The 22,658-nt window shown below is 38.1% G+C and overlaps 3 protein-coding genes across 3 annotated transcripts; 1 reads left to right on the top strand and 2 right to left on the bottom strand.

Moving 5' to 3' along the window:
• Positions 1-344: 344 nt before the first annotated feature.
• coil (coilin p80) lies at positions 345-5,572 on the bottom strand. Its single transcript, XM_016279121.1, has 8 exons — positions 5,245-5,572; positions 4,959-5,150; positions 3,236-4,067; positions 2,628-2,717; positions 2,442-2,489; positions 2,283-2,352; positions 2,047-2,135; positions 345-527 (listed from the first exon to the last, which is right to left on the bottom strand). Exons 1-8 carry the CDS (start codon positions 5,493-5,495, stop codon positions 468-470), a joined length of 1,632 nt encoding a protein of 543 aa, XP_016134607.1. The 5' UTR covers positions 5,496-5,572; the 3' UTR covers positions 345-467.
• A 94-nt stretch (positions 5,573-5,666) lies between these two features.
• Positions 5,667-11,519, top strand: LOC107590395 (retinoid-inducible serine carboxypeptidase-like). The gene is made up of 13 exons (XM_016279124.1): positions 5,667-5,817; positions 6,921-7,060; positions 7,252-7,341; positions 7,555-7,710; positions 7,789-7,863; positions 8,121-8,193; positions 8,381-8,418; positions 9,472-9,600; positions 9,725-9,815; positions 9,896-10,009; positions 10,086-10,223; positions 10,674-10,837; positions 11,044-11,519. Exons 1-13 carry the CDS (start codon positions 5,757-5,759, stop codon positions 11,104-11,106), a joined length of 1,332 nt encoding a protein of 443 aa, XP_016134610.1. The 5' UTR covers positions 5,667-5,756; the 3' UTR covers positions 11,107-11,519.
• A 373-nt stretch (positions 11,520-11,892) lies between these two features.
• On the bottom strand, positions 11,893-20,422 carry LOC107590436 (cytosolic endo-beta-N-acetylglucosaminidase-like). The gene is made up of 15 exons (XM_016279179.1): positions 20,230-20,422; positions 20,056-20,132; positions 19,768-19,969; positions 19,528-19,676; positions 15,943-16,082; positions 15,707-15,855; positions 15,426-15,597; positions 14,685-14,788; positions 14,421-14,532; positions 13,646-13,830; positions 13,431-13,573; positions 13,214-13,313; positions 12,270-12,414; positions 12,153-12,157; positions 11,893-12,064 (listed from the first exon to the last, which is right to left on the bottom strand). The coding sequence occupies exons 1-15, from the start codon at positions 20,328-20,330 to the stop codon at positions 11,893-11,895; spliced, it is 1,956 nt and encodes a 651-aa protein (XP_016134665.1). The 5' UTR covers positions 20,331-20,422.
• Positions 20,423-22,658: the final 2,236 nt, after the last annotated feature.

Below are 22,658 nucleotides of genomic sequence, written 5' to 3'. Positions count from 1 at the left end.
AATTAGCGGTTTCAACAAAACAGCATTAAAATAAAAAGGTCTGGCTCAAGTAACAAGTTTTGTATGACCATCATTGTTTTGTATGACCATCATTCAACATTCTCCACAATGAGCCGGGGCTCCAAAAGAGAATCCCAGCACTCAGTGAATATTGTTTACACTAAATGCAAATGCTGACAAGTGATAATCATACAAAGTGTAAAAAGAATTATGCGATTTGTACTAAAACCAAAATATCTTGCTTTAGTTAGTAAATGCCAATAATGGCTACTTGCACTCACTGTATAAACAGACACTGATGATAAATCAATAACACATACTCCCATAAAAAATAAAAAAAAAAACTATTTATTTAACTGACATTGAGAATAAAATTACAAGTTAATACAATTATGGAAATTAGCGGTTTCAACAAAACAGCATTAAAATAAAAAGGTCTGGCTCAAGTAACAAGTTTTGTATGACCATCATCCAACATTCTCCACAATGAGCCGGGGCTCCAAAAGAGAATCCCAGCACTCAGTCAGCTGTAGGAGACATCAAAGAAAGGCTTGTTTTAGCCTACCACAGCCTACACTTGTACAAAGAACTGCCCTTATTCACTTCAACAATTAAAAGGGATAATCAGAAAGCAACATTTGTGTTGGATTGGGGGATGGGGTTACAATCCAAACTACAAAAGAGGGAGCTTTGCCATACAGTGCTTGCAACAGCACTGTCAGGACACTGCATGTGTTCAACATGGATTACGCACTTTTATATCCCTTTGAAACTTGTGTCAAGTGCGTTTCCCTAGAAAGTTTTGTAATTATGATCCTTAATCTGAATTTAAAATACGACATGAGTCTGGAAATAATTAGTCATGGTGCTAATTAGTCACAAACACTCTTCTTACTACAAGCAATTTTTATCCATAGGACTACCACTGTCTTGCTGATATCTAAAACATCTCCCCACCAATAAAGGTAATAGCAAAATGTAATTTTGTTACTGTATGTGTGTTATATAACTCATATTAATCACATACTCACTTAATGACACCAAGTACATTTGCCTTTGTTTAGTAGGGCCCCTGAGCAGTTCATATGCATTTCCAATCCATAGAAAAAAAAATTAATAAATAGATAGATCTGTCCCTGAATTGTGATTGGTCAATTCAATGTTACAGCCATTCTAAAATTCATGTGATGTGGATGTGAGCTTGATATGTTTTATTATGTAACGTTTAAAGGAATAGTTCAACCGAAAATGAAAATTCCTGACAATGTACTCACCCTCAGGCCCTTTAAGATGTAGATGAGTTTGTTTCTTCACTGGAACGGATTTGGAGAAATTTAGCATTAAATCATTTGCTCACCAATGGATCCTGTGCAGTGAATGGGTGCCGTCAGAATGAGACTCTAAACAGCTGATGAAAACATCACAATAATCCAAAAGTAATCCACATGACTCCAGTCCGTCAACACAAAAAAAAAGCCGTTTGTATTAAAAAAAAAACAATCATTAACGAGTTTTAAACAGTCACTTCTGTCCAAAATAGGAGTCCAGTAAAAAAAAGTCCACCCCCTATTCTCCTCTCACATCAAAATCCAACGATATATTTGTTTAGAACTATTTTGAAGCATTTTCGCTTGAAAACCATGCTTGATTTATGCATATTTCTCTCCTGATTCAGAAGAGACAACGTTTTCACTGGAGACACAATATTATAGATAAAAAACTCATATTTTAGCCCGAAGCAGCAGTTTGAAGTTGAAAATGTCTTGATGGATTTGTTTCTTACAAACACAGCTTGTTGCTTCAGAAAAGATTTAATTATTTGACTGGAGTCGTGTGGATTATTGTGATGTTTTGATCAGCTATTTGGACTCATTCTGACGGCACCCATTCACTGAAGAGGATCCACTGGTAAGCAAATGATGTAATGCTAAATTTCTCCAAATCTGTTTCATGGAATGAAGAAATAAACACATCTACATCTTGAATGACCCGAGGGCGAGTACATTTTCAGATGGATGACCATTTCTTTAAGAGAACATTCAGTACCTGTGATCCATGTGTGACAGCATACTCCACTCTCTCGGATCCATCAGAGTTTTGATATACCAGGTCAAACTTGCCAGGTTCAGCTGGAGCTAAATGACACATAATAAAATAAAGTAGTGCTGCAGAAAGAAGAGTCCAATCTAGTGTGTAATAGAGCAGCTACACCTCCAGGTGTCAAATTTATATAGCTGAAACAGTGGCAATACAAAAAAAAAACAAAAAACTTTTGGTGGTACCTTGAGGTTGAGAGAGCAGTTCAAGCTCCATCACTTTTGTTTGAGGATTGAATGCAATAATCTTCCCTTCCTAAATGACAACAGCAAACTGTTTTTAACACAACATAATTTACATTACACACAACACAATTTACATTAAAGAAGTGTATAATGGCTTACTTTATAATCAGACATCTCCGGTGTGTAGTTCTCGGTCAGCTCCAAAAGCTTTAAGACAGGAGAGATCCATAAAAACTCACAGACAACTTACATGTGGTCACTGAATCTAGGAAAACTATCAAGATATATATATATAAAAAAAAAAACTGAAGTGTATCTATTACCATTCATCATATCACATTGTACCTTAAAGGCAATTTTTTGGCCCACAGCAGGGGGAGCTGCCAGCAAGGGTAAAGCTGCGTAGTCTCGTTTGGGAGCTATTTCAGGTGGATTCTACAAGAACACACAACATGAACTGTATAGTTAGGGATTAAAGTGTAAAATAAAAAAATAAATATGTATTTATTATTTATAATAAATATTATTAATTAATAAATACATATTACTTAATTTTAAAACACAATAGAAAGAAAAGCATAAAACTAAGACCTATTCGATGAAAATGTTGTCCAAGTCTAGACTTATGACAGAAATTATGAAAATGTTTTATCAAGAGCAAGGGTTTTCAACCTTTACTGACCAGCATAAAAAGCTAGGTTTTAATTAGTGTTTCTTTTTACAAAAATGTTTATTAATAAATAATTTATTATATATTTTTAAAAATGTTACTGAGAACATCTAGCTTTTTATAAAAACAAATAAAATGAAATTGTTTATGATTACTATATCTTATCCACAGATCCTTGGTTGAAAACTCTAGATTTATAGGCCATTTCTCTTGCAGATCTTTTGCAAAAATTTGGGCAACGGTAACTTCTTCTTATATAACCACATCTTCACATTCATCTCACCTGCAGAATAAAGCTTTCATTAGTCAGAGAATCATTCGGTTTCTGCCGCTCGCCATTTTCATAGTTGAAATGAAAGTCTTGTTTCCACGGTGTTCCCTTGGCCCTACCAAAACCTCCTCTCCCACTGCCTCGGTTCGCACCTCGACCTCTGCCTCTCTCCTGACCTCTTGTGTTTCCTCTGTCCCTGCCTGCTGCCTCACTAACCCCAGGGCTCACAACAGCAATTTTCAATCCCATTCCATGCAGGTTTGGCTTCTTAATCACAAGCTCTATTTCACTGGCATCTGAGTCTGAGCTCTCTGGCTTATCCTGAGGCTTTTTAGAGACAGAAGACGAGACAGACTGAATTGTAGTTGAGGAGGGCTGAGTTGCTACTTGTGATTTCTTAGCTGAAGGTTCGACTTGGCTGGGTGACGACGATGAGGAGGAGGAGGAATCTGTGGAGCTCTCTCTACGTTGTGGGGTCTGTAGTGGAAGTTTTGAGGTTGTGCTAGATAGTTTAGGAGTAACAGGAAGTGGCTGTACAGGAATGCTGCTTTTGGGTTTCTCGGTGTCATCTGAAGACGATGAATCGGACGATGTGCTTTCTTTCCGTAGCTTTTTGGCAGCGCCATTCTGCTTGGGTTTAGGTTTTGGTGGAGGGGCCTTATTGTGAGACTCGTCCTCACTGCTGTCCGAAGAACTTGACTTTGGTTGGTTAATCTTTGTACGGGTTGTTTTGTCACTGGCAGGGACAGCAGAAGTGCTTTTTCTGTTGTTTTTAGTAGAAGAGGGGGTTTCAATGTTTTTTTGAGGGGTGGCAGGTTTGGTGGCTGACTCTTTCAACTCCTTCCTTTTGCAAAAATTTGGGCAACGGTAACTTCTTCTTATATAACCACATCTTCACATTCATCTCACCTGCAGAATAAAGCTTTCATTAGTCAGAGAATCATTCGGTTTCTGCCGCTCGCCATTTTCATAGTTGAAATGAAAGTCTTGTTTCCACGGTGTTCCCTTGGCCCTACCAAAACCTCCTCTCCCACTGCCTCGGTTCGCACCTCGACCTCTGCCTCTCTCCTGACCTCTTGTGTTTCCTCTGTCCCTGCCTGCTGCCTCACTAACCCCAGGGCTCACAACAGCAATTTTCAATCCCATTCCATGCAGGTTTGGCTTCTTAATCACAAGCTCTATTTCACTGGCATCTGAGTCTGAGCTCTCTGGCTTATCCTGAGGCTTTTTAGAGACAGAAGACGAGACAGACTGAATTGTAGTTGAGGAGGGCTGAGTTGCTACTTGTGATTTCTTAGCTGAAGGTTCGACTTGGCTGGGTGACGACGATGAGGAGGAGGAGGAATCTGTGGAGCTCTCTCTACGTTGTGGGGTCTGTAGTGGAAGTTTTGAGGTTGTGCTAGATAGTTTAGGAGTAACAGGAAGTGGCTGTACAGGAATGCTGCTTTTGGGTTTCTCGGTGTCATCTGAAGACGATGAATCGGACGATGTGCTTTCTTTCCGTAGCTTTTTGGCAGCGCCATTCTGCTTGGGTTTAGGTTTTGGTGGAGGGGCCTTATTGTGAGACTCGTCCACACTGCTGTCCGAAGAACTTGACTTTGGTTGGTTAATCTTTGTACGGGTTGTTTTGTCACTGGCAGGGACAGCAGAAGTGCTTTTTCTGTTGTTTTTAGTAGAAGAGGGGGCTTCAATGTTTTTTTGAGGGGTGGCAGGTTTGGTGGCTGACTCTTTCAACTCCTTCTTTTTGGCATCCTCTACTGGTGCAGAGCCATTGTTTCGCGCATCTTCATGCTTCTTTTTTTTACCTAGACCTTCGCAGATCTGAGTCTCATCCCCTCTCCCTCTTTTCTTGGTCTTTGAGTTTTGTGCTTCAGAGCTCTGGTAGTCCTCTGCTCCATTAATATAAACAGGACTGGATACCTTCACCCTGTCAATAGGCATGATAAATAAACACTTATCAATATTAAATGTATTTAAAACAGCATAAACGTTCACCATACTGTTATAAACACTGTTCTTACCTTATACTGTCATTATCACGTACTATATAAATACTTTCTGTGGAAGGCAGGTAGCAATCCTCAATAAACAAGTCTAAAAGAGTCCTTCGGCTGTAGCCGAGCTTTTCCTTTATGATGCTGGAAAGATCTGCGACAACTCGGCATTTGTTTAAGTCCACAAGCAACCAACACATCCGACATTCAGGTGTCGCGGGAGGAGGATAATCAAAGTACAGTCTAACCCTGATAGAATTGAGACTAGAGGTGGCCATGCCTGAGCTGTATTGACAATGAGGACAATGGAGGCGCTCACTGTTTTAAACAGGGGCGTCAGTCACGCTGTCACACACTCTGCTGCTCTCTATTGGTGTGGAAGAGAAAGGCTACAGTTTACGTCCTTGTTCGTCAGCTGACTGAAGTCATATGAGACAGTACTGTTCCTTGCAGCACACTGTTCAGAGGATTGGGTTTGAGTACCGTACTTAAAGCCGGGGTGCAAACACAGCCCGTGTGAGAGAGCGAGAGCGATAATAATGGCGCACTCGTGGATTGGCATGCTGGCTGTGCTGCTGTTTGCTGTGAGCTTTTATAAAGGTATGGAGTATTTATGTGCTGAATGTCACCCTTTGGAAATGTGTGGGGATTACGTGTAACTTTTCAGGCTCAGTCACACTTTTTATAGTTATTGGTCTTAGGACTGTAATTGCAACATGAGAAGATATGCTGATATGTTTTGTAACTTTAGACAGAAAGCGAAAGCGAAAGATGTCCGTTGTTTTATTTGTCTCCTGCTAATCGACCCAGATGAAGGTTATGAACCGAGTACATAATTAAAATAATAAGGGAACCGAATGGTTTCCTAAACACGGTTTTCGAACGTGCATTGACAGTTGTGTGACAGAACAAATGACTCGTTTGACTCGTTTGAGTCGGTTCCTTTTAGTGACTCAAAAACAATGGAAACAATATCTAAAACACTGATCTAAAAGTAAAAACTTGAGAGCAATACGAACTATGGAACGTTTAATTTTTTTTCCCTGTAAACCTGGCATGTTCGGCTATAACGTTACTCTTGCTTGTACAAAAGGTTTTGTTATCAATTTAAAAAAAAACGTGAATTGAATATACTGCACCACAACTTATTACTTTTTCGCCATGCACGACCCAGAATTAACCTTAAAATGTTACTATGTTATGTTGTACACTATCTATCTATCTATATATATATGAACCTTATATACCTAAATATATATATATATATAGAACAAAACAAAGATTTTGAAGATGGATTTGCAATCTTACATATTTCTTCTCTTTTACCTGTACAAAGAATACAATCTTTAAATTGTAAAGTATGATGAAGAAATATTAAAACATTACATTAACAAATGAAGCATTAGTCCACAGGGTTTCCATCAAGATTTTTGTCAAACTGCTCAAATTTGCCCTTCAAACAGTATCTTAATTCATTCCCAATGTAAAGTAGAAATCATCTCTCCAAGTCATAATTTGACTGTAGGGCCTCCTTTTTCTTCCAGAACAACAGTAGTCATTTCTTGGCTGTAATTAAACTATGCAAACAGTTTGTGTTGTGCTCCTGATAATGGATGCATGTGTTCAGAAAGTCCCAGAATGAAAAGTGCTGGATCCGGCTGCATTTGCACCCTAAACGTTTGTTCTTCTTATCAAAAAAACAGGTAGTTGTGTTCCAGTTCAAGCCAAAGAGTCGTGGGGATATGTAGATGTCCGTGAAGGAGCTCATATGTTCTGGTGGCTGTACTACGCCAATAGCTCCAGCGCCAGTTATAAAGATCTGCCTCTGGTTATGTGGCTGCAGGTTTGTCACTCATCTGATCAGTGAGACCTGTCATCTATTTTCTCCATATCCTTCTCCAGATCATAATCTCATTGGAAGCTTCGTTCAATTAGAATTTACATAGCTGTTATACCTTTTTCTGTTTGTCCACCCTGATTTCCCCCTCTTTTCTGAAGTACATCTAAGGTTGTTCATGCTCCGGTTTATTTTAGGGAGGTCCTGGGGGATCTAGCTGTGGATTTGGCAATTTTGAGGAAATTGGACCTCTTGATAGAGACCTTAAGCCAAGAGAAACGTCTTGGGTATGTAAAGTAAAATTTTCTTGACTTTCATATCCGCAGTATTGATTGAGTAGTTTATTTTGGGAAATATGGAATATTTTATTGTCTGTTTTGATTCATTGTTTCTGTATAAATAACTTTTTAATATACGCTTTATTTACATTTTTCTTGGAATTTGTGAATTTATTATTTGAGTAATTTATTATTCACCCAAAAATATCTGTGTCTATGCAGGTGCGTGCTGCCAGTGTGCTATTTGTGGATAACCCAGTGGGCACCGGATACAGTTACACAGACACTGAAGATGCCCTCACCAAGGACGTTGCGATGGTGGCATCAGACATGATGGTCCTCCTCAAGAGCTTTTTCTCTCTAAAGACAGAGTTTCAAGTAAGCAAAACAAAAATACCTACCAGATTGAACTTAATATGCCTTTCACATTTGTATCTCAACTTTTCTCCCCAACAGAGTATTCCCTTCTATATATTTTCTGAGTCTTATGGAGGCAAAATGGCAGCAGCTATTTCCCTTGAACTCACAAAGGTACTGATATAATTGTTCTCACTTTAGGCTTCATGAGAGGCAATTTTGTAGCAACACACACACAAGACTAAAAAAGTCATGCGCTTGCTGATTTCATCTATAAGTGGAAGAGTCACAATAGTTCCTACTTCCACAAAAGTAAATCTGGCATCAGTTTAGAATACTAGTTTTTACCAGTTTCTATTTGCTGTTCATTTACTGACCACACCTCAAACTCATTTTAATCTGCACTGAATGTTTATTTCCTCTCTCTTTAGGCAGTTCAAGCTGGTTCAGTCAAATGCAACTTTGCTGGGGTGGCTTTGGGAGACTCCTGGATCTCTCCTATAGGTCTGTAAATTATATTTACAGCTATATTTTTCTTTCTTATTGATTTTTAAGTTATCATATCTCAGTTTACTAATCATTATGCACATTCATCATGTTTAGTCCTGACTCGCATGACTGCATAAACCAGGTGTAATGCATTACAATACAGCACTCAACACATCTGATTGCTTATTCTTTTTTTATGCAGACTCAGTCATGACTTGGGGTCCTTATCTATACAGCACAGTGAGTAATTCACCATAACACCTCCATCTCCTTTTAGAGTGATTAAGTATGATTGCATTAGCATAATCAAAACAACAATACACCAACAATCAAAAGTTTTTGAAAGAAGTCTCTTATGATTACCAAGTCTCCATTTATTTAATGTAAAAACAGTGTTTTCTGTTCTAATATATTTTAAGATATAATTTATTCCTTTGATGGCAAAGCTGTATTTTCAGCAGTCATTACTCCAGTCTTCAGTGTCACATGATCCTTCAGAAATTATTCTAATATACTGATTTGCTGCTCAAGAAACATTTCTTATTATTGATGTTGAAAACTGGTGTGCTGTTAAATACTTTTGTGGAAACCATGATACATTTTGTTTCAGGATTTTTTGATGAATAAAATATTTGAAATAGAAATCTTTTGTAACATTTAAAATGTCTTTACTCTTAATCAGTTTAAAGGGGTCATAGGATGCTACATGCACTTTTACAAGTTGTTTGAAATTAAATGTGTGTTGGCAGTGTGTGTACACAACCACCCTATAATGATAAAAATCCACCCAGTGTTTTTTTTAATCTGGTTAAATCTTTACCCCTTTCTCAAATCGAGCCGATCTCAGATGCCTGTCTGTGTGACATCACAAAAGAGTATAATGTTTTGTAATGAATCTTTGCAAATCGCCTTTCCTAATAATGTGCTAATTAGCTAGTTTCACGATGAAACAGTCCCTCTGAGAGCAGCTTGGAAGAGAGGGCCGGGGTCAGCAGATCTCATTAACATTTAAAGGAAAATGCTACAAAAATGGCTTGATCTGAAAAGAGCTGTTTTTGACAGGGTAAAACAGGTGTTTTTTACACTACCATTGAGAAATTTTAACCAAACTATGTTACAGACATTTCATTAAGACCCTACGACCCCTTTAATGCATCCTTGCTGAATAAAAGTATTAATTTCAAATTTACAAACTTTTGAACGATAGTGTATAATGAGATTTATGTGCTAGTGTTCTGACACATCAGACACCTGTTGATCAGAGGGTTTAATGCAGCTGTGTCTGTGCTGTAGTCTCTGTTGGATGACAATGGACTGGATGAGGTGACTAAAGCAGCAAACGCGGTGCTGGAGGCAGTGAAACAGGGCCAGTACCGAAAAGCCACTGACATGTGGTCCATCACAGAGAATGTAGTGGAACAGGTGAGTCAAGCACCAGTAGCTTAAGAAAAAATTCAAGTAGAGGCCTTAATGCATTGTTTATTTAAAGAAATTAGATCGAACAGATTGTGTGCTTCATTCAGTTACTCAACTTATTCTGTTACAGAACACAAATAATGTGAACTTCTATAACATCCTCACTCAAAACTCTGATGAGATGGTGAAGACCAGTTCAGATCAAACCAATGGATTTCTCTGTGAGAAACTCAACATGCACAGCTTAGTTTGTTACATAAATTAAAAAGTTTTGGTCATCATTTTGTCTTGTTTTTTACAGCCTCACTGAAGCGTCACCACATCCGTCCTTTGCACCGTCAGTCCCTTTCAGAGTTGATGAACGGGCCAATCAGACAGAAGCTTGGTGTCATACCAAAGAATGTCACATGGGGAGGTAATTATTCTTTTTATGATCTACAGAGGTATTTACTAACATAATGATTCTTACAAGTGTTCTTCTGTTTCTTCAGGACAAGCTGAGGCAGTGTTTGTCAGCATGGCAGGAGATTTCATGAAGCCTGTGGTGGACATTGTAGATCAGCTTTTGGCTGCAGGGGCCAATGTCACAGTCTACAATGGCCAGCTGGATCTTATTGTGGACACAATGGGTGAGGATGACAACCATTAGGAAACATTGCAGAATAGCAACTCTTGACCAACACATTTTAGACTAGCACTTGGGCCATTTACACTTGGTAGTGGTGTCACCATTTATCATCTGTAGTGCCAAAACTAATGTCCCAGACAACGAGTCAAGTCTGTGAACTTGCTATACCCTGATTTATGTAGTCATGAAACCAGAGACCATCCTGTCCATTAAATCTGATCGCAAGTGGTCATACACAATGCCTTTTAATGCCAGGTGTGATTAGTAATGTGCCGCAGCTGACCACTTGTGATCAGATCACCCAGGTCGGATGTTAATAGGTGGTGTCTGTAAGTCAATAAGCTTTTTATAATCCATTTTACTATTAAGGAAGACCATTATGGTTGGGTGTTGTCAAGATAGTGTTTCTGCACTGCAGTGCAATGATTGATTTGTGTTTATTTGTGAGCAGGTCAGGAGTTGTGGGTGAAACGGCTGAAATGGGACGGACTCCAATACTTCAACAAAATGAAATGGACGGCACTGGAAGACCCACAAACCCAGAGCCAGACTGGAGCTTTCTATAAGACCTACAAGAACTTTGCCTTCTACTGGATCCTCAAAGCTGGACATATGGTACACAATATTCTTTTTTGCACTAATTTTAATGTTTGTAAAAACATTGTTCAATATTGTTATATTCAGAGGGTTTTAGCATGGCTTTAACTGCAGAAGCTATGGTGGTTTAGCTTCATTTTTCTGAAGGGAAAATACATTTCTCAGTATTTATTTTTAGTCTTCATGAGTGTATGTGACCATCTCTATCCATTACATTATCACAGATCCCATCTGACCAGGGGCCAATGGCTTTGCGAATGTTGAAGATGGTGACTCAGCAGGAGTGATGGATATTATTCACATACAAACTGGATTGGCTTGCTAACCACTTTTAGACAATCAACACTTAAAAATGTTACCAAAATCTGACTTTTATTTTTATTTTTTATCTTTTGGTTGCGATCTTAATGTAATCAATGTTTTTTTTTCAATGCCTGTCTTGTAAAATTTGTACATTTGAATGCCTGCAAAAAATAAAGTCATAATTTTTTTATACAGTTTGAATTGTTGCCTAAAATCTACATGTGCTAAGAGAGAACTAACTTTAATGTTGTTTAACATTCCCATTTATTTATAACACAAATAATGTATCTGCAAGTCAAGAAGAAAGAAAACTAGGATCATCTTCTTTCTTGTTTTCACAGAAATGCATAAACAAGCAAATTTCATGAAGAGATTTTGGTTAAAATATTAAAATTTTGAAGAAGGTACATTATTATTTTCATGAGGTCTGCATTTATGAATAATGTTATATTATGAACTTGTAAAGCTGTAGAATATATGTGCAATCACTAAAAGAAACGGACCACTCTGTTCCTTGCACAATAGTATTTTAAATGGCTTTTACCTTAAATTATATAAGGATAATAAGGGATATATGGGATATAGTGCAAATTCGATTTTACACATTTGCTGCTTCTTCAATTAAGTATTCAGTCATGCACAAAATACTGAATACAGATTTAGCACCAACTCATCACATTTTACTGCATATCGAATGGAAGAGAGATTTGTTTATACTATGAAAACAGCATGTAAGCTATAGAGTATTAAGGCATTTGATCAATAAGGTTTCACACTGATGGGTTCTCTGAGGAACTGGCGCTGTAACTGAGTGTGCATCGGCCACACTGGGTCTCAGGCACTTTGAATCCCTCTCTGCTCACAGGCTCCACCACCAGCTCTATGAGACCCAGAGCAGCAGGCACCTCCAGCTCCACCACACGATACAGGGTGGAGTAAGACCTGCCAATCAGAGTCAAGGGTCCAGGGGGAATCCGACTTAATTGTGCTTCTCATTGTGCTGCTTCCCTTATTTTTGCACTTTGATTACCTTTGCTGTCATATAATGCTCACTTACGGTAAAGTGAATTTTTAATACAAAAAAATACTAGTTTAATAGCACTGTTAAAAGTAATCTTTAATAAATCATTGTTTCATTCTTTCATACAGAAGGTATCTGTAATGTACATGTGTATCTCACCATAATCTCTCCAATCCTACAATTAAAGGAAATGTCCTCATCGCCTCCATCTCGGGAAACACGAATACACACTTCTCGCAGTGAGCAGCCAATCATTTTCAACAAGAAACATCTATGCATGAAACCACATTGAGTTTGATTAGACAAGGTATTTCAGATAATTGGTATGACACAAAAATATTTAGACTTTAAAGCAGGGGTCAGCAACCTATGGCACGCAGGCCATTGCATAAACATTGTGATCAATAGTGAAATACTCAAACATGCATTCCGACATAAATTTCGAGGTCATCGTTCCTGATTGTCACACAGCCTGTTTTAATAGGTTTAGAGCTATATATACTATTTAAACTGTGAGATAGTCAGGAGGGGCACACAGCTCCGACAAACCATTTGCGCGACAACTCCTCATACAAGCTCAACGTAGATCTATGCAGCAGCACTGTTTGGCATAAGTTAAGTCTGTTTCTCTTCAGTCATGCTGTGCGACTACGTAGATGTATTTATTGCTCTTGGCTTTCAGGAAAAAGTTACCACTATCAATACTGGAGATTTTCAGCTTAGTATACAGAGTCCTTCACATTCCACAAACAAATCACACATATGTAGTGTGGGTGGGGTTCAGAAGGGCCACCGGAAATCTGAAATTCAGGGTCTATTTAAACTTGGGGGGGAAGTAGGTGCTTCAGAAATAATTAAGATTCTGCACTATTTGTTTGACAGCATACTAATCAAATAAATTGGGGTAAGTGCTAAAGTTAACATGGGCTACCAGGTTTCAACCTTGAAATCTGTTAATTTTTCAGTTAAACTAATAGGAACCTTTAAAAATGCTTATACATCATAAACATATAATTGGGGGATATATGCTGGTACAGTGATTAACTAGGAAAATGAAATTAGACTCTCACCTGGTAGTCCAGCCATCCAAAGACCACCGGCCACACTTCTGTGCAAACTGCTCAACCAACTGGTTATCCTCTGCTAATGCTTCTGGAAAGACACTGCCAACTAAACACACAGGCACAGCAGATTAAGCAAATTAGATTTTTAATCATTTTAAATCATGACAGATTCAGACTGAGACTCTAAGATATCTAATGAAAAAAGGCCTGAAAGACCACTCACGTGCTATTTCCTCCATCCCATCGAATGTGCACAGAGGACCATCTATCGTTTTGAGCTCCAAGGATATCTTCACCCCCACAGGTGGCTTGTAGACAAAAGAAACAAACGTCCTGGTGGCCAAGGGAACATGGAGAGAAAAAATCCTACAAATGGACAGAAAGAAGGTGTTTGATTGAAGTTTTTTTGTACTCCAGTGAAAACAAAACCTCTAGTACCTTGCACAGACTTCAGAAAGTCCAGATGGAATCATGCCCTCCACCATCAGAGAGCTGCCTCCTATCCAAGCGTCCTCTGAGCAGCCACGGGTTCTCAGCCAGCCACCATTGTCCATGTTCTCAGAGAGGTACAGAGGCTGGATCTCCTGAGCATGCAGATTAAACCAGCTTCTCTTCATCTCCACCTACATCATACAAGAAATTACTAGGGATGCATCAATATTTAAAAATGGACGATATATACATTTAATACGAGTTTGTCTAAATAAATTAAAAGTAAAACACTAAAAACTAAAATTGATCGTCTTAAATGCTATAAGTGAATTTAGGTGTAATAACATTATGAAATACACTATGAAAAATGGATATTCATTTTGACATTTTCTAAAACTAACATTTTTAAAGTTATAAACTTTAGCTTATTGATGAATGAAGGAAACGGTGATCTAAATGTAAAAATAGGCAAAAACAATTAAATATCCCATGTAGAATGATACAGATACATTACAAATATCTATAGCTGTAATTGTAACTATAACTGTAGTACTCATGTTTTTATGAATATTCAACAAATCAAAATAAGCCATAACTAAGACTGCTTGCTTCTGAGGGTCAAGGCCTGAAAATAATCTTAAGAAGAAACCATGAAAACTTTTTATTTTATTGGGCTTTTGTGACTTCTTGAGATGAATATTTGTGTACTCCAGATGTCTTAGGATGAGTCACACAGGTATTAAAGGGAATCTTAGCGAGACTGTGATTGTGTGCAGCATACCTGTCCCCTCCAGTACAGGCTCTTTCCAAAGCCCTGACAGAATGAGGAGATGAATGGAAGACTGGACGAGGGCCGGTGGATATAAAGGGAATCAGACAGCAAACTCCAAAACCTGAAAACAGCGGTTAGAATATACATGGGTGACTATGACGTTTGCGTGTGTATGTGTGTGTGTGTGTGTGTGTGTGTGCTTACAAACATTTCCCACTGCAAAACAGTGAGCATACTATGATCAGCTCAAGTGGAGTGTTCTAAAGAGCTTACTTGTCCTGGTTTTGGCGGAAATCTGCCTTTTCGTGGTATTCGTACACCCAGCCAGGAGCAAAGATGGCTGTTGAAAATTCATACTTCCTAATCATATTCAGAGCCTAATAAGGATACAAAAAGAGACTTGAACTCAGTCAAAAACCAATAAGATATTATGGATGTGAAATACTGCTCAGTTTTTTTTTTTATTAATATTTTTATTCAGCAAAGATGCATTAAATTAATCAAAAACGACAGTAAAGACACATTTATAATATAACAAAAGATTTCCATTTCAAATAAATAATGTTGAACTTGCTTTTGAACTTTCTATTCATCAAAGAAACCTGAAAAAGTGTATCACAGTTTCCATAAAAATATGATAAAATAATATAACTGTTTTCAACATTGATAATAAGAAGACATATTTCTTGAGCAGCAAATCAACATATTAGATTTCTGAAGGATCATGTAACACTGAAGGCTAGAGTAATGATGCTGAAAATTCAGCTTTGCATCAAAGGAATAAATTTAATTTTAAAATATAGTACAATAGAAACCAGTTTTTAAAACTGGAATAATATTTTACAATATTACTATATTACTGTATTTTTTGATCAAATAAATCCAGCCTTGATGAGTATAAGAGACCTCTTTCAAAAACAATTTAAACACATTACTAATCCCAGACTTTTGAATGGTAGTGTTCTCATATTAAAATTGCTCTCTAATATATCCTCTAACTAAACCTTCACTAACCTTATTGGTCTCAAATTTCCCTCCAACCACCTTCCCTCTTGCAAACACATCAATACCAACATAGATGTCAGCAAAGCGGCCCTGAGCAGCAGAGTAGGACTTCATCCACTCCAGGCTCTGCTCTGTCCAGTTGTAGTTAGTGAATATTCCATCACAGGCATCAAAAAAGATTCTGATAGGATGACAAAAGGAAGCTGATGGCACAAGTTGCATAAAATCTATTGTATAAATCTCACAGACCTGAAGCTGCCCTTCCGTAATCCCTCAAGACCATCACTTGCCTGTTGTCATCATTGAGTTTGTTCTGCCAATCGAGCGTGCCGTTTTTCAGCACGCTGTCATACCAGATCACCACACTGCCTGGAACGTGCTCATGCATCTGGTCTGTGAGGTAGCGCAGAAAGGGTCCAGTGTTCTTCACTGCAGTCTCCTGAGGAGTGAGTGAAATTTGGGGTAAAGTACTACACAGTATGACCACATACACCTCTATCTAATCAGATACGGCCTGGTTACTCACACTCAGCACATTTTCTATGTTAATGAGCCAGCCGTCAAAGCCGTAGCAGTGGGAAATCTGAACCAACTTATCAGCAGCTGTGCAGTAACTCTCCTCATCTGCAAGGAAGGCCTCACATGTCTTCGCTCCATCTGTCCACTCTGTGATGAATGTGCCTTAGTGTGGAACAGGATTATGAAAGTGAAAAAAAGTGAAAGTGACATGACATGTGGCCAAGTATGGTGACCCATACTTGGAACTAGTGCTCTGCATTTAACCCATCCAAAGTGCACACACACAGCAGTGAACACACGCACACACCGTGAACACACACCCAGAGCAGTGGGCAGCCATTTATGCTGCGGCGCCCAGGGAGCAGTTGGGGGTTCGGTGCCTTGCTCAAGGGCACCTCAGTCATGGTATTGAAGGTATTGAAGGTGGGAGAGAGTGCTGTACATTCACTCCCCCCACCTACAATCCCTGCCGGTACGAGACTCGAACCCACAACCTTTGGGTTATGAGTCCGACTCTCTAACCATTAGGCCCCACGACTTTTCCATGCCATTACACTGAGATCACTGTCTGTCAACCTCCAACTATAAATGTATAACTATAAACTATAAATACCTCACAAAATATATCATATAATATGTTTATTTTCATAAAGGTCATATGGCTTCAAACACTTTTAAAGGGTTAGTTCACCCAAAAATTATGTAAAAAAAAAATTATGTCATTAATTACTCTGACCCTCCCATAGACAGTAAGGTAACTACCACGTTCAAGGTCCAGAAAAATACCAAGATGATCGACAAAGTAGTCCGTGTGACATCAGTGGTTGGTAGCCCTCAGATTTCATCAAAAATATCTTACATTGTGTTCCGAAGATGAACGAAGGTCTTACGGGTTTGGAACAACACAAGGGTGAGTAATTAATGACAGAATTTTCATTTTTGGGTGAACTAACCCTTTAATATAGCACACAATTCATATGGACTATGTTTATGATGCTGTTTGGTCCTTATAAGAGCTTGGCCGCCAGAGCATGTGAGCGGAGTGGTAATATTTCCTTAAGAGCGCAGAGCGCCTTTCTCCACTTCGCTCACATGCTCTGTTGGCCGCCACCTGCTGTCTATTGTATGGAAAAGAGCAGCTTGGACACTGCTAAATTTCTCCTTTTGTGTTTTAGATAAGAAAGGATAAAATGGTTTGAAACATTATCAGGCTGAGGAAATGTTGACAAAATTTTAATTTCTGGGTGAATTGAAGAATTTCCTTGTGAAAAAAGAACATATTTTTTTTAAACTACTTGCACATAATGTTAATGACATAATAGGCCACTTAAAAGTAAACATTCAAGAATGTTTCTCAACATACTTAAGTACACTTTTAAGAAAAATGCACTTTGTAACAATGTAAGTTTTACTTTAAAGTAGATTTTAAACTTCTTTAAATCATTCTTTAAAGAAGTACACCTATTTTGATGTGTTGGCCAACATACTAAAGTACATGATTATCATTTTAACTGTAGTGTGTTATTCAATATTTCATTTCAAATTAGTATATTTTAAATATACTACATATTAATTTCATTGTTACAAATGTGTAACTACAATGTATTTGAAAACAATACATGGATGTTTCAATGGAAATTACATTAAAGTTAGTTTACCATTTAGTTTACCATAAATGCGTGTCAGTACACTCAGCAGTACACTTTGCTTTGAAACCGTAAGACAATAGAATTAAGAAATTGCATGTGAAAGATACTCAAGTCCTACTTAAGTATTTAGTATAAATCTAAACTATAATAGATTTTCATTTAATTGCATTTGCAATGACGGAAAACATTAAATTCAGTTAGGTATATTATTTTTAATATATTATTTCTTTACTCTTTTTAAAAGTATGCTAAAGCTAGGGTGACCATATTTTAGTTTTCCAAAAAGATGACAGTGGAGGGGTTGGGGGCAAATTAGTATATTTTAAATATACTACATATTAATTTCATTGTTACAAATGTGTAACTACAATGTATTTGAAAACAATACATGGATGTTTCAATGGAAATTACATTAAAGTTAGTTTACCATTTAGTTTACCATAAATGCGTGTCAGTACACTCAGCAGTACACTTTGCTTTGAAACCGTAAGACAATAGAATTAAGAAATTGCATGTGAAAGATACTCAAGTCCTACTTAAGTATTTAGTATAAATCTAAACTATAATAGATTTTCATTTAATTGCATTTGCAATGACGGAAAACATTAAATTCAGTTAGGTATATTATTTTTAATATATTATTTCTTTACTCTTTTTAAAAGTATGCTAAAGCTAGGGTGACCATATTTTAGTTTTCCAAAAAAGATGACAGTGGAGGGGTTGGGGGGTGGTTGGTTGGTGGTTAAAGTAGTGCCCAAAGTATATATCCCTTATATCAAAACTCAAAATATGCCATTTCCATACCTAAATAACATATATTACAGTCACTGTTATGCATTTTGATCATAAACAGCTAAAAAGCTTCCTACCAGTGGCCCTCCTTAGCTACTTAACAGCACAGTGTTATCATAGGTAGAATGCAAAATGTTTCAATACAAGCATTTCAGTCAAATGTAATTTATGCAACATTTCAAACCTTTAACTCACGGGGGGAAATCAACCCATGGCAACAGTTTAAAAGTAGCCCAATTCCATGGAGAAAAAAAAAAAGCAGACCTGACAACCCTGCATCCATCACGAGCTGCAGGAGTCAGATTTGACTGATCACGGGTTGAGAGGAGAGATGGCTGATAGACCATACTGGAGGATATGCTGCTCAACAGATCCTGAGCTCACTGGCAAATATCTGATCATCCTTTACACAGAGTGCGCGTGATCGTGAAATCGAAAGTGAAAGTGAACAGCGAGCGCTCATTCAAAAGAGATTTAAATACTCCTCATATTGATAGCGGCTCCCTGATGTGCGAAAATTATATGCAATAGCCTATTAAGAATGTTTGTGAGAGTGGGCGGGAGTCGGGAGACTGGACACAAAAATCGCGGAAGCGGGTGATAATGGTCAGAAATTCAACGGGAGAGGGATTAGAAAAACAGTCCCTCGCAGGGCTCTAATACAAAAACGCACACGTTGGTTGGCGACTGTAGAAAGCAAAAGCCGAATCCCGGACAATTTGGGCGATTTAGAAATCCCGGCCGGTGTTCTGATGATTTGTGCTACCCGCTCAGATTGTGCTAACTCCCATTAAAAAGATTGGTAGCACAAATCGATAGCGAAAAATGCTACCTATCAGATTGTGCTACCAGCATCTTATTCATGTGGTTTGAGGCTTTTTTGTAATGTCCATATACCTACCCCTACCCTAAACTTACCCTTAAAACAATGCAAATATATTTTTGGTAGCACAATCTGATAGGCAGCATGTTTCGTCGGTACACCGGATGCATTTTTTTAGGTCCATAAAGAGGACATGTCCGGGAAAAAGAGGACGTATGGTCACCCTAGCTAAAGCATACTTTGTTTTTACAAGGATGTTCTTTTTACAGCAAGACTAATATGCTTAAAACTGAGATTTTAGCCCATATAATCCCACCAACAGACTCACCAATAGAGAGCACGCCATGCTTATGTGCTGCATTTGTCCAAACCGCAGGAGGAATGGTTACCATCTGATGACTGAAGTAGTTGAAGATGTCAACATACTCCCAGTGATAGAAGGCATAAGGCGTCTCCACCTCTGCACCTTGAATGAACCTCAGCAGAAAGGACAGGACCATGAAGATACTGAAGGCTGGCCAAACAACTAATGAAACTGACATAACATGGTTGAAACTTTGAGCTATACCTGTCCTCCAGGTAGCCACCCATCATGTCATGGGACACCAATGTCCGTCTAGGGCAGCTGTGCAGTGGAGGATACCTGCTAGCCAAAGGCACAGTGGCCACATTAAAAAGACTTGCTTCCTTTCGTTTCCATGACAACAATTCATCAAGAGACTTCAGACTGCAGCTGATGGGCTCAGTCGTGTCAGGATCATAGTGGACTGCTGTTACACCACAACATGTTTTTTAAGCGAGACAATAATCTTTTAAAAAAAGATTAAAATGCAGCATATATGATCAGTAACGTTACCTGGCAACGTAGATGGCTTGTTCGTTATGACTTCATAAACACTTTGATCGTTTGGCTGACCGAGGCAAGACTCAGAGCTGAACAAACAACCATCACACTGAACATATAAGTTGTAAGGGCAATAAAACGCTGATTGATATGATTATGAAAATGTATCAGTCACAGCAAAGTTACCTGATCTCCTCCGTTTTAGGAATCGTACTGCTTATAGTTTCATCCCTTTTTCGTTTTCGGGATGTCATATTATCTTTCTCTTTTGTAGAAACACTTTCCATTTACAAAAGGTCAACGGATAGCCAGTTTCCAGATAAAACAGTAATTTCTAGAAGTAGGAAGAGCGAATTAGAAACAGAAAGAACAGACAACTTCCGCCCGTGCGCTGATTGGCTGAATGAGTGGCAGAATGGCAGTGCGTCATCCTGCGTGAAGGTGTTGCTCTAAAGGCTCACTAGAGGGCAGTACAGTAGACCTTTAAAATGACTGGCGACTGAAGCAAGATAATGCTTTGCCCAGATGGAATACGATTAAAAAACCCTACCTGTTTTAAAATGTATATCAAAACATATTTCGTGTTTATCTAAAACACTCATGAAAAGTTATACAGTCGGTTACTGCGAAACATCAAGCCATCATATATGCACTGAAAATGAGTATAATGAGATTCATGGAAAATATTACAAATAAATAACCAATTACCAACATATCAATCAACCATGATTTTGAATACTGGGGTGAGCCCCAGTAAACAGTCAGAATGTATGGCTTCACTATGTTTTTCTGCAGGATTATTTGTGGTAGTGTTATGTGAGGCCTCCAGTTTCCAACTAGAAAAAGTATTCAAATTACCAAATCTGAATTTGAGAGGAGCTAAAATATATTAATTCATAAATAATTCACACTCTTTCTCCTTTTTTGTCTCCATTAAGAAAGTCTCTAAAACACCTCTCATATCCATTCTCTTTGTGTATAATGATTGTCCATAACATGATCCTCTTCTGGTTTTTCTTCTTCTTCTTCTTCTTTCATGTAGGCCTGCAGTCTGAATCGGTGCTTTTAATAGGCAGAAAGGATACTATGGATGCCATGGAAATCTGGAAGTTTCATTTTCATTAACAGTTACTGAGATGCAGACTTTAATGCAGTAAAAATTAATGTTCACACACAGCTTCATGAGCACAGATAACATTTTTGTATATTGTTTTTCAATTATTCTGGTATAAATAAATCAATAAAACCAATATCAACACCAATCTAATGTTTAAGCAACACATCGAATGCACATGCACTCACATTAAATATACATCCATATATTTACTTGAGGCAACTTACATATACATTCTGCAAGTATTCAAAAAGAGAAACTACCAACATGTAGAATAGTTCACTTACAGGAACTCGACTTGAACGTGTCAAGTCATCCCCATCATTTCCTGTCATTCTTTTCCTTTTTCCCTTTGCATTGTTATGCTTCCATAATAAGTCACTGAGTTTGTTTACACTGTGATTCAAGAAAAAGCCATTATATATTTAAGACATATTTATCCAGAAAATATTTCAATTTAAATTCTGATGGAATATGCAAAATATGCACTGAACATCTTTCAATGGTTTGCTCAAGCCTGAAAACTCAAGTCACGACAGCCAATGTGGATGTGTTGGGCTTAATGTATTCATGACCCACATTAGATCTGTGTGTTTGTGATTAAATGATTGCTACACCACAGCACGGATCAATCCTCTGATGCCCCGCAGGTTATTTCAGAGGCCAGTCCGGTTCCCGCCAGAAAGCTCAAAACAAAGTAACAAACTGCAATGTTCTGCAGTGAAAAGGTACAGTGGAGCAGACTATATAGAGACCATAAATGCTCTTTTCTGACATTAAAATTAAAGAAGAATAAAAAATACCTATTGAGGCCTGATTTTTTAAACAAACAACGATGCCTTTACATGTTACTATTCATACATGAATCTACCTCTGCATATGACTTCTTCAATTATTTGAGATGGATATGCATAAGCTCCTCCAGAAACTCATGCACTTTTTCACAGATATTTGGCATATTTGAAATAACATTCCAGTTTGAAATTTCAAGTTTCCACTCACTGGGCTATTTTCTGTTCTGCAACGTTAAAGGGGTACAATTTTCCTTTCTCTTTGGAGTGTTACAAGCTCTTGGTGCATAAAGAAGATCTGTAAAGTTACAAAGACTAAAGTCTCAAATCCAAAGAGATATTCTTTATAAAAGTTAAGAGTCAACCACGCCTACCTAAAACGGCTCGTTCTAACACGCCCCCACATGTCTAAGTCACGATGTGGGAAGATTTGCATAACGCCACCCAAATGTCCACGCAAAGAAAGAAGGCGTAACTTTTATTCTCGCTGTAGTATTGTTGCTGCTGCCACCATGTCGTGAAGGCGCTGTGTGTTTCGTTGTGAAAGCGAAACTACTTAGTTTGGTCTTCCAAAAGAGGACGATATCCGCTTCGTCATGCCTAGAGCTGATCCGTGCTGGTCAACTTCTCGCTGTGGATCGCCGGATCAGCTTTCACAGTGGATGAAGCGGAGTCCAGCCCGGGGTCGTCACATGTGGTTGCTGCAAGCC

Source organism: Sinocyclocheilus grahami, unplaced genomic scaffold, assembly GCF_001515645.1.
Source record: "Sinocyclocheilus grahami isolate Dianchi unplaced genomic scaffold, SAMN03320097.WGS_v1.1 scaffold127.1, whole genome shotgun sequence".
Lineage (NCBI taxonomy): Eukaryota > Metazoa > Chordata > Actinopteri > Cypriniformes > Cyprinidae > Sinocyclocheilus > Sinocyclocheilus grahami.
The sequence above is the reverse complement of the archived record's forward strand: the minus strand, read 5'-3'. Positions and strand labels throughout refer to the sequence as shown.

Bases quoted from the DNA above. Each gene is read 5' to 3' on its own strand.
- coil (XM_016279121.1), bottom strand. From the start codon at position 5,495: ATGGCCACCTCTAGTCTCAATTCTATCAGGGTTAGACTGTACTTTGAT. The intron at 5,151-5,244 runs GTAAGAACAGTG...GCCTATTGACAG, and splicing joins CGTGATAATGACAGTATAAG to GGTGAAGGTATCCAGTCCTG. The intron at 2,136-2,282 runs GTACCACCAAAA...TGTGTCATTTAG, and splicing joins ACTGCTCTCTCAACCTCAAG to CTCCAGCTGAACCTGGCAAG.
- LOC107590395 (XM_016279124.1), top strand. From the start codon at position 5,757: ATGGCGCACTCGTGGATTGGCATGCTGGCTGTGCTGCTGTTTGCTGTG. The intron at 5,818-6,920 runs GTATGGAGTATT...TCAAAAAAACAG, and splicing joins TGCTGTGAGCTTTTATAAAG to GTAGTTGTGTTCCAGTTCAA. The intron at 9,601-9,724 runs GTGAGTCAAGCA...ATTCTGTTACAG, and splicing joins CAGAGAATGTAGTGGAACAG to AACACAAATAATGTGAACTT.
- LOC107590436 (XM_016279179.1), bottom strand. From the start codon at position 20,330: ATGGAAAGTGTTTCTACAAAAGAGAAAGATAATATGACATCCCGAAAA. The intron at 15,598-15,706 runs GCAAGTGATGGT...TCATCCTATCAG, and splicing joins AAACTCAATGATGACAACAG to AATCTTTTTTGATGCCTGTG. The intron at 12,415-13,213 runs GTGAGAGTCTAA...TTTCATGCATAG, and splicing joins TTGGATGGCTGGACTACCAG to ATGTTTCTTGTTGAAAATGA.